General features: G+C 37.5%; 1 protein-coding gene across 1 annotated transcript; it reads left to right on the forward strand.

Moving 5' to 3' along the window:
* The first annotated feature begins 432 nt into the window (after nucleotides 1-432).
* On the forward strand, nucleotides 433-9,725 carry LOC146974647 (uncharacterized). Its single transcript, XM_085796844.1, has 12 exons — nucleotides 433-687; nucleotides 4,998-5,102; nucleotides 7,038-7,080; nucleotides 7,233-7,276; nucleotides 7,378-7,411; nucleotides 7,670-7,695; nucleotides 7,778-7,825; nucleotides 7,931-7,955; nucleotides 8,871-8,926; nucleotides 9,027-9,080; nucleotides 9,177-9,236; nucleotides 9,544-9,725. The coding sequence occupies exons 2-12, from the start codon at nucleotides 5,000-5,002 to the stop codon at nucleotides 9,582-9,584; spliced, it is 534 nt and encodes a 177-aa protein (XP_085652970.1). The 5' UTR covers nucleotides 433-687; nucleotides 4,998-4,999; the 3' UTR covers nucleotides 9,585-9,725.
* The last annotated feature ends 754 nt before the right edge of the window (nucleotides 9,726-10,479 follow it).

Raw genomic sequence — 10,479 nt, forward strand, 5'->3', positions numbered from 1 at the left:
ATTATAACAAAGGAAATAATGAATGCCATTTCTTTGTCTCTCTGTCTCTCTGATCCTTCCTTTTCAAGCTTTAGTTTTATAATTGATTGAGTCAGATCTAACTTCCTCTTTTCAGATGACCTACGACAATATAGCAACCGTGAAATACAAAGTGCAACCTCTCTGAGTCTGTTGTGTGCAGATTGTATGTGATTGTGATAGATTACAGAGTCAAAAAATACGTCACATGGTCACCCCTCTCAAAGATTTGCATTGTATCACCTCATTCTTGCCAACAACACTGCATGTCCTTTTCTATCTTCAGATGTGAATCATTTCTGTGTATTTCTTATTTTCTAAATGCTGCTCAGTTTGAACCAGAGGAACCTGTTAAGTTTGTGCATTTTCACACAACACCAGAGCTAACGGGGACATTCGTCTTCTCTCCTCTGAGGCCTGCAAGGTGTTTTTGAGAGCAGTCTGACAACACATGAAACCGCTCATTAGAATAACAAACCCGAGTAGCAGTTGATCAGTCGGTGTATTTTTTCTGTGTCCAATTGAAACCACACCAGAGATTGTAGATGTGTGTTTCTCAGAGGTCTTGGCAGTCATGAGCATGACGGATGTGGCGAGGTGTTGAAAGAGGAAGCAGAGTTGTTGCTGCTGCTGCTGCCACTGAAGAATGAAGCAGCCGGACCACTGAAGGTAACACGCCAACGCTGCACACGTACACACACACACATACACACACTAATATTATTATTAACAGGTAAAAAGACTTGTTTTGTTGTTTGATTCATGTGTTAAAATTCTTCAATAATGAGGATATTTGACCTAAAGTTGATCGTTGTACAGTTGAGATGTTTTGATCTGACCTCAGAATAAACTACTCACTCAGTTTGTAGAAGCTCAAAACATTTAAACTTTCTTTCTTTTTTACATAACAAAACATACATTATTTAAGAACATTTACAAACCAGTGATGGTGGTTCAATGCATTTACCTGTATTGTGTATTTCATTTGGCTCACATCTACTTGACCTCATTCAAAGGGGATTGTTGTGTTTTTTACTCATTTGCATTTATCACACAGACGATGTTACTGTAAAAGATTATTTTGAAAAAGGTACATCAATAGCCTACTGTACTCAGTAATATATTCTGTGTAACTCTGTGCTTCATATTTAACATCTACCTCAATACGATCGCAACAATCATCCAATGACGTAATACTATAACTGTGTTGTTGAATGTAGAAACACAAATATAGCAGTTTTTCCTTGTTATTGGAGCCCAAATTCACCAAATTTTGTAAAATTTGAATATCGATGAACAAAATGGAAATATTCCCAAATTCATAGTGTTCAGTGGCCCAAAAAATGTGTGGCATTTGCTTTACAGGACCGAGCTCTGATGATCTGTACACTAATCTAAAGATAAATCAAAGAGTAAATATAGATATAATATGCATAGAGGACTTCAACAATCATGATAATAATAATGATAATAAAATTTTGAAAACCAACAAGTATGTAAGGAAAGAAGTAGGCCTAGATGAGGAAAAGAGAGGGAGAAATTTAGTTTAGGAGGGAAAATAAAGTCATTTATTTTTTTCCTGAGTACTTAAAAAAAAATCCCGTACAGATTAAACAATAACAAAAACAGCAATAACGACCCTGTAGGAGATTTTGAATAATCGTGTAGGCTACGAGGAAAGTGTGTTGGGTTCAAATAGTGATCGTAACTCACAATGCATTTGTCAAATTCAGTAGCCTATGTGCAGAGAGAATTGTAATAACTCATTTCTTTCTTAATTAAGAAATGAGGGAAAATAATAATCAGCATAACAAAGCTGAAAACTATAAATATATGTCAGATATTAGTAGATAATGTGTCACAGTTGAAGGTTGTGTCTCTTTTTTTTGGACTTTGTGTTTCTACAGTGAAACTCCACGGAGCAGCGGAGCATTATCACCTAGGCTATATGATCCATAGTGTTCAATACCGTCTCTGTTACACCGTCTCTTTACTGGACCAAACCCAGAATACACCAGGTCTGGTGGAGCATCAGACACATTTCCTCCTATTGGATGAAATGTTTATAAACTCAACTCATCTCAACTATACAGCTGATCAATGACTAAACACTTCACTCATCACTTCAACAGGCCCAAGTAGATAAAACTGACTCAGTCCAACACAACGGTCCGTCTTTATAACCGTATAAAGTTCATGATGCTGGTGCTGATTCAACTTTTCTGGTCATTTCTGTGTCACTTAGACCAAACCAGTATCTAGTGAGAATCACAGTGGATGATTCACTGTCCACACACCAGTTTAAATGAGACCTGGTTTGGACTAACTACGCCTCAGAAACCTTCACCTTTGCTGACGCTGTGTTCAAAGACACTGCTGATGTGTTTGTTTGTTTTTTAAATATGCTTTTATCAAATATAATCCAGGGGTTTTGATGAGTGATGGTTGTCGTTTGGTTGGAGACACAGTTACCGTCCTATATCACCTCTCACACGACCACACGTGTGGGTGTGGACGTCCTCGGTGCTGAACGCCGTCTCACTATGGCGGAAAAACTACAGCTCATTGGAAACAGTGACTTCATGGAAACATTCAGTCGTCATTAAAGAAGCACAAACAAAACAACGAGCTTCAAAACAACAACATCAACCTGTTAACACCCACCGGGCCGGCCCACCCAGGGTCCGATGGTGGGTGTTATAAAGGGGTCAGAGTTCAAACGGCAATCTGAGATAGGCCGGGGAAAAAACCCCCTACTGTTCACACAGTCAGGAGAATAACTGATGTACGGACATCAATTTAAAACTGTAAAACAAAAGACCTTCATTATGGAAGTTTGTGCAGCTTCACAGTCCTCACGTTTCCTCTTGTCGCAACTCAGACACATTAAAAAAAAGAATTTGATTTACAGATAAAATAACAAAAACAGTCAAGGCATGTAGAAGTCTCAGGGATCCTAGTGTGTGTTTGTGTGTTCTTGTAGTTACTACGTTGTGAGGACCATCAAGTTTTTAACCAACAGTGAGGACATTTTTGGGAAGTGAGGACATTTTGGCCGGTCTTCACTTTTTCCAAGGGCTGTTTGAGGGTTAAGACTTTAGATTATAATTACGGTAGGTTTATATTAGGTTAAGAGTAATGGTTAGGGTTAAGTATTTGTTTTGGATGGTTAAGGTTAGGGTAAGGGGCTAGGGAATAGGTACATTATGTGAATGAGTGTCCTCACAAAGATAGCATTACAAGGATGTGTGTGTGTGTGCACGTGGTGGTGGGGTCCAATGCTTTTTGCTCCCCTGATTGTTCAGTAGTGTAGTGGAGTGAGCAACAAAGGAGAACGTGTTTGCTCCTCTGCTCTGAAACGTCTCCCAGAGGGCAGGAGCTGGTTCATGTGAAGGGTCCAGAGTGGTTTTGTTGTCCGGCCTCAGGCAGCGATCGGTCCAGCTGTGGAGGAAACCACTCACCACAGAGTCGCTCACCAGCTTAGACCAAATGCTCCTTGTCCTTGTTCATTTTGTGTGTGACAACAACATTGTTTAGTGAGTTTCACTGATCACCTCCTGATAAAGACAAAGACGACACAGACAATGGACGAGCTAACTGACATAGGTACAATAAACGGCACTGAGTCTCTGACGTCCGGCCAATATTCACCAAAATCAGGGAAGAAATCAACATTTATCTGGTCGACAAAGGTCCAAAAGAAAAAAAATTAGGTCTAAAAAAATGACAGGAAACTATGAAAAATGGGTCAAAGAGATGTAAATGATGTGTGTGTTTGTCTAAACACCACATTAGGCTACAGTGATGAACTGTGGATCTCTGCAGTGAACAGGAACACTTTTTTGACTTGACTGACTAAAAATCATGATTTTCAAATAAAAATAATTCAGGAAAACTAATTTGTAATTTGTGCACCAAGTGTTTTAACTTCATGTTTTCTCTATGACTTCTGCCACATGCTGAAGGCAAATTTCCACTGTGTTTTTAAACCATTGGACAATAAAGTCTTCTTATCTTATCTTATCTTATCTTATCTTATCTTATCTTATCTTATCTTATCTTATCTTATCTTATCTTATCTTATCTTATCTTATCTTATTATTATTCAGGGATAAAACTTGATGAACAAATGAACTTATAGTTTCTGATTCAATCATCAGGTTTATATTTGGATTTAATCTTTTCTGTTGATTTAAATCTGGATTATCCATTGTGTCTTTTTACCCCTCATAAAAAGACACAAAACAAATACTGAGGTGATAAAACCCCAAAGATATTATCAGATCATACAGAATAGAAATAACCAAAAACTTATTTTCAATAACCATACATGAGTCCTCAGCATCAGCAGCACAGTTCTGTTTTAAATTTGTAACTGTACAAATAAACACTTACTATCTCTATTCTAAACCCACAGCTTCATGTCTATACAAGGTGATTTTCTGTTTGCTCGTGATAAATTCAGCAGCTTGTTTACTGAGCAGCTACTTGCAAAAGAAAAACTGTAATGAAGAAAGGTAGCGGTTGAGAAACTGTGTCAACACTAGGAGACACGTTAGAACCCGGAGCTCTGAGATGTTGTGAAAGCAGCATGCGTTTTGATTTAAACCCTTCTTTATTTAACCTAAAACAGAATTAAACTTCGAGTAAACTGTTTAAAAATAGATCTGTCAGTCAGAGGCCAGCTTTGTTTGATATCTATCTAATCTATTTCATCAGCCAACACAGGGGAGCCCGAGTCCTGTGCTCAACCTACAAGCGATGTTTCAGTTTTGTTTCGGCCAACCACATCCTGTGATTCACTGTGCGTTAACAGGAAAACAGCAGCTCAACCTGACAGAGAGCAGCAGTGAGCTGAACGTTGACCAGTCTGCTGCTTTAATACTACCACCCCAACAGCTCTAATAATCAGTTACTGAACTCTTGAGCTGCTGCTTTGGTTTTTAATCTGATCAGCTGTGTGTTGATGTGTGTTTCAGGGATGAGTGGACACTTCAATGTGTTGGCTGCAGTCGTGACTGTCGCCATCACGTTGTCTCTGAGTCTTCTGTCTCTCCTGTGCCTGCGCTGCAGGAGGAAGTCCAGTAAGTGCATCGCATAGATGAGAACAATGGAGTCCGTCTGAGTCATCACACTGCAGGTTACTTAGCTACTCCCTGCTGTGATGTTAAACTCGGCCACTGAAGATGAACTACTTCACAGTTCATAGTTCTTTTTCTTTTTTTAATTTTTGAAGTTCAAAGTCCCCTTTTAACCCTTCATAGACACGAATACACTCCTTGAGATACTAAATTCATAATTTTAATCATGGACCATTATTGGAGGGTATTAAGGCATTAGAGGACTTTCTTAATCTTACAAAAAAAATGCTGCAAATTAGGGTCAATAAAGTTGCCACATCTGGTTCTTCACCAAAATATGTATATAAAACCTATAACTTACTGAAACACTGGAGAATCAGACACGAGTTACATTCAACAAATAAACAATGTTATTGATTTGTTAAGAATTTATTATATCTAAACAATGTGGTAAAGTAAAGTAAAGGTACATTTTTTTCTGGTTGATGTGGCAAGGTGAAGAGGGCCCGGGCGGGAATTGAACCCACAACTCGTGGGTAATAGTCAAGCACGCTTACCAGTCACCCAAAGGGACATCCCCTTGGCCAAGTAGCCAGGGTGCATGATCAACTGGAGGCATAGTGACAGGACCCGTCAACTGTCACATTGAGTTTTCTCTTATTTGTTTGCTACTCTGCTTCAAACACGCGGACAAACTGTCTTCAGAGGTAACAGATGTTTCTGTAACATCTGTAGCACAGCAACATACCACTGATGCTAAGGGCGTTTCTCTAGCGATGTCATGTGGCATGATGTTAAAGCAGAAGTAAGCAATATTTTTGTGTTAATATAAGTCTTAAATAGTTATATCTTCCGACAGCAATCACTTACATAGAGTGTTTGGACTGAAACACGGGTCTGTCAGTCACTCTGCTCTGCTCTGAGCCGAGGAGAAAACTTTTCTCGTATCCCACAAGTTTTATCCAATGAGGAGAGAGAACGGCATGCAGGGCTGTGTGTGCAGCCAAGGGATGCGCGTGAATGTGGTGACGTAGGGATGAGGACTGTTATGGTGCGTTCAAGGCAGCCCGTAACTCGTGTTTTTCCGACCTGTGAAGTCGTAACAGTTTGATCTGGTACGACGAGTTCACAAGACGGAAGTTACGAGTGGCCGTTACAGTGACTTTCACAGGTAAAACAGGTCGGAAAAACACAAGTGTGTTGCCTGGAGCGCTACAAAGTCGTAAGTCGTGACTTGAGGCTGTAATTTACGGTTTCAAAAGCCTGCCTGGAACGCAGCATTAGCCAAAACGACCGGATCGCTTACTTCTGCTTAAATGTTCAGTTTAAAGTGAACACATTAACGCACCACAGCGGTTCAGCTGAGTGAACCAGATGATCATGTGTGAGAAGTGTGAAAAACACAAAACAGTTAACTTTCACGCCTGGTCAGTCGCTTCATAACCTCAGAAACACAGATCATGCAGTTGTTCGCACCTCAGCTTTGTGCAAACATAGAAATATCCAGACATCAACTAAAGGAAAATACAAATGAATGCACCTGTCAGTTCAGTGCTGCTTTATGAAGATTAGTGTTAATTATTTCTGCACTTTGGTGCCAATAATGAAGTGCAGAAGATGATGCAAGTAAAACAGCAGCAGTTCAACATTAGATGAATAAAACCGGAAAACGTCTCCTCATCAGTCCACACACAGAGCTGATGCTTCAGTCTCTCAATTTGTTGAAATGTATTCAATTTATCTTTAAATTATGTTTTATTCTTTACCAAGACATCAACATGTCTTCTGTAAGTGATTTCTACTTATATTACAAATGACCAACACTTTGAGGTCAATGTTGTTTTTCTCCCCTGTATTCTGTTTGTTTGCAGTTTTAGTTTAGTTTAATTCATTTGTCTTGTTTTAAACTGTCACTTAATCACTGATTATTTCTTTCAGAGGTAATACAGGAGGAGAACCAGGTGTATCACCTGCAAACATTGTGAGTTTTTGAGATTTGGTCCATATTCATCACCTCTGTTGTTTCTGACTCATCAGTTGCTGAAATCTGTGACATTACGTAGTAAGTGTGAAACATTTTTTGCAAAAGCCTCATTAGATTTTGACATGAAAACACTTTCCTCTTCTCGACAGCCAACGTGGGGGAAGTGTATTTGCTGTGACACAATCAAAAACAGGTGTTTCTCACTACAGACTCAGACACTGTACAATATCTGCTGATTTCTATTTATTTTATTATGACATTAAAATAACTGTAACACTTTTTTTCCTTCCTCAGTCACCAGAGCCAATCAGATAACTTCAACCACAGAGTACGTACATCAAATATCCTTTTCTCTATAAGATATAGTCTAAGATGCACTCGGGACATTTGTCACCATGACACAATAGTAAAAACAAAAAACAAACACAACAAATCAAAAAAAATAAATCCCAGAAAGGAAACAATGCCACAAAACAACACAACAAGCTGCCTGGTTGTTGTTAGTCAAGAAAAAGTTCCCTTTATGTAACTAACAAAACAAACACAAAAACACAAAACTATAAATTCTTATGTTTGTTTTTTTCAGAGAGATACATGAGGAATTTTCACAAGGTAAGTTTATCTTGTTTTTAAGCAAATAAATATTTCAAGTTTCTGTTGGTGAGCGGCTCCAATCAACCTCTGTGTGTTCCAGATGTGATCGATGATGATCAGGGAGACTATGAAAATGTCAGTCAAGCAGGTAACTGTACACAACAACACGTTAAAGTAACATCTTATATTGATTTTGAAGTATTTGCATTTTGGTTGTATTATGTATATTTATCTATTTCTCTCTTTACTGCAGCAGAAAGTCTGGAGCATACGTATGTGTGAGTATTTCACCTCTTCTCTTTCAAGAAAATATAATGTGAAGGAAACTCTGTACAGATGATGTCACTGTGCATCCAAACACCCACCTACAGTAATGTTATTTCATATCAGCTAAATCTGGTTGCTTATAGAAAAATTCATTAATCATCTGAGTTTGAAATCTTTTTTTTTTTTTTTTAAAGCAAACCAACATCATAGAGAAGCAGCTGGTAACAGACAAAAACATGTAGGAAGATTCAATAAAAGTCATGATGTTGAAATATTTTCCAAATAATAAATGTTAAACAATAAATCTATGGAGATACATTTGGTTCTTTATTATTCAATACAAAAAGTTGATTTAAACAATATATATATATATATATTTCAAACTAATAATAACTCACTTCAATCTTCAACCAACTTTTTATTTTTTTTATAATAGACACAAATGTATCTCCATAAAGCAGAGCTGTTGTTCCTGCTCAGTTTTAAACTGGGGAAAAACTCAGCAACAATGCAATACAATACAATACAATACAATACAATACAATACAATAACCTTGATAACTGAGAGAAAAGAGGTTATTCAAGCCTTACAGTCACTAACTGTAGGTGGTGTTAATTAACTAGTAGTAGTACTACTGTAGTAATCATCTCTGTGGATTAACCATGACGTAAATCTGGTGCAACCAAATCCTGACCAATTTAAAACAAAATACCAATATCAACACAAAAAACTCTTTTGTACATTTTGTGTAAATCTAAATAAAATAAAAAGAGCAAAAACTTAATGATCATTTCTTCATGTTCATAGTGAAACAGAACACCTGGAGTCAGTTTAAAGTAGAATTACTGAGGAATGTGAAGTTTTGTTTTATTGTTCTTTGTGTCCAATTATAAACTAATGTGTTTATATTGATTATTGTTCATAGAGCTCCGATCCCACATGCATTGTATGAAAACACACAGACAGAGACGAATGTAACTGGTGAGTATTTATTATCTTCTCTTGTAAGTGTTAAACTTTGATGTGGCTATGTGATTCTTTTATTTAACATTCATTCCCTGAATTTCTTGTGTTCGTCCAGAGGTTGATCCAGGTGTCTATGCAAACTTTATTCAATCACTGCCCATAAAAGACGGTATGTAAATATCTGTGGCGATTCAGTTAGAGACAATAGGTTTCATGGTTTTAGTCAATCACAAGAGAAGTAAACATCTGCCATTCATCCAAACAGACGACGACGACTATGAGAACTCTGATTTCTTGGAGCAGGCTCAGCAAGAATGCGGTGACGGTGAGACACAAAATATTCATTTCATAATAACATGCTGTCTGATCTCTCTCTATATCTATAAATGTCTGATCTAGGATCTGTTTGTTAATCTAGAATGGATTTTTCTTTGCATGAAAAATTATTATTATTATTACGGTTATAACAACTACACACTGCTGCTAAGAACTACTGATACAGATAACCTGATGATGACTGATTGATTGATTGATTGACTGACTGAATGAATGAAACTGTGGTGGACTTAAGACATGTTGAGGGACGTTCAAGACATCATGAATTATTCTCCCACATTTTTTCTTTCTTGCAGAGGAACCAGATTATGTGAATGAGTTGGGAGAATGCACCTGACGTGGAGCGACAGAAAACATCGGAAAAATAAAACCATCCAAACAGCCCGTCTAGAACTGAGAGTGCAAGTCGTTGTGTTTTATTCCTGCTACGTGTGATGTGCTGATTATGTCGACAGCTGTGTGAATAAATACTGATGAACAGAGACTTTGTTTTGTCTGTGAGAACTGTGGCTGCCATCTAGTGGCAAAAAAAAACACTGTACACTCCTACTTCATATTCTTGAACCTGGTTTTGAGCACTGTTGAGGTTTAATCCTTTAATTAAGCCCTGCATTTACTTATTAACTTCTAAACTGTCCATGCAAGAGAATGATATCAGACAGATATCAGATTTTGTGATGTCAAAATGAGGTCACGAGCCAAAAAAGGTTGGGAACCACTGGACTAGTGTCTGTCTAGTGATACCGTATCTTTTATTTGAACTCGATTTATATTCGAGAAAGTGAAAGTATAGAATACAGTTGTTTGAGTTTGTCTGTGATGTTTTAAATCATAATTTTAAAAAGAATAATTAGTTTAAAAAAATATTTTTATCAGTCATTTGAATTCCAGGCGACCCCATGTGGGGTCCCGACCCCAAGGTTGAAAAACACTGCACTAGTCTATCTGAAAAATGTTTTGTTTATATTTTCCACCACATGGTTTATAAACGTTTCTTTCTGATCAGTTCATGACACACCGAGATGTTGAGTCCTCCATCCTGTGGATTCACAGTAGTGGACATTGGTGTAAAAACACACTAAAGATATATTTGTAAATATCCTATAAAATTATTGTTAAATTATGATAGTTCATATAATCACACACCACAGGATTAACTGTGTCACACCATGACATGTAAATGTTCATGCTAATCCTACATAAAGCTGCACAGCTCTTCAATATGAAGAAAC

Source organism: Trachurus japonicus, chromosome 14 (genome assembly GCF_045865225.1).
Source record: "Trachurus japonicus isolate A0001 chromosome 14, Traja_1.0".
Classification (NCBI taxonomy): Eukaryota; Metazoa; Chordata; class Actinopteri; order Carangiformes; family Carangidae; genus Trachurus; species Trachurus japonicus.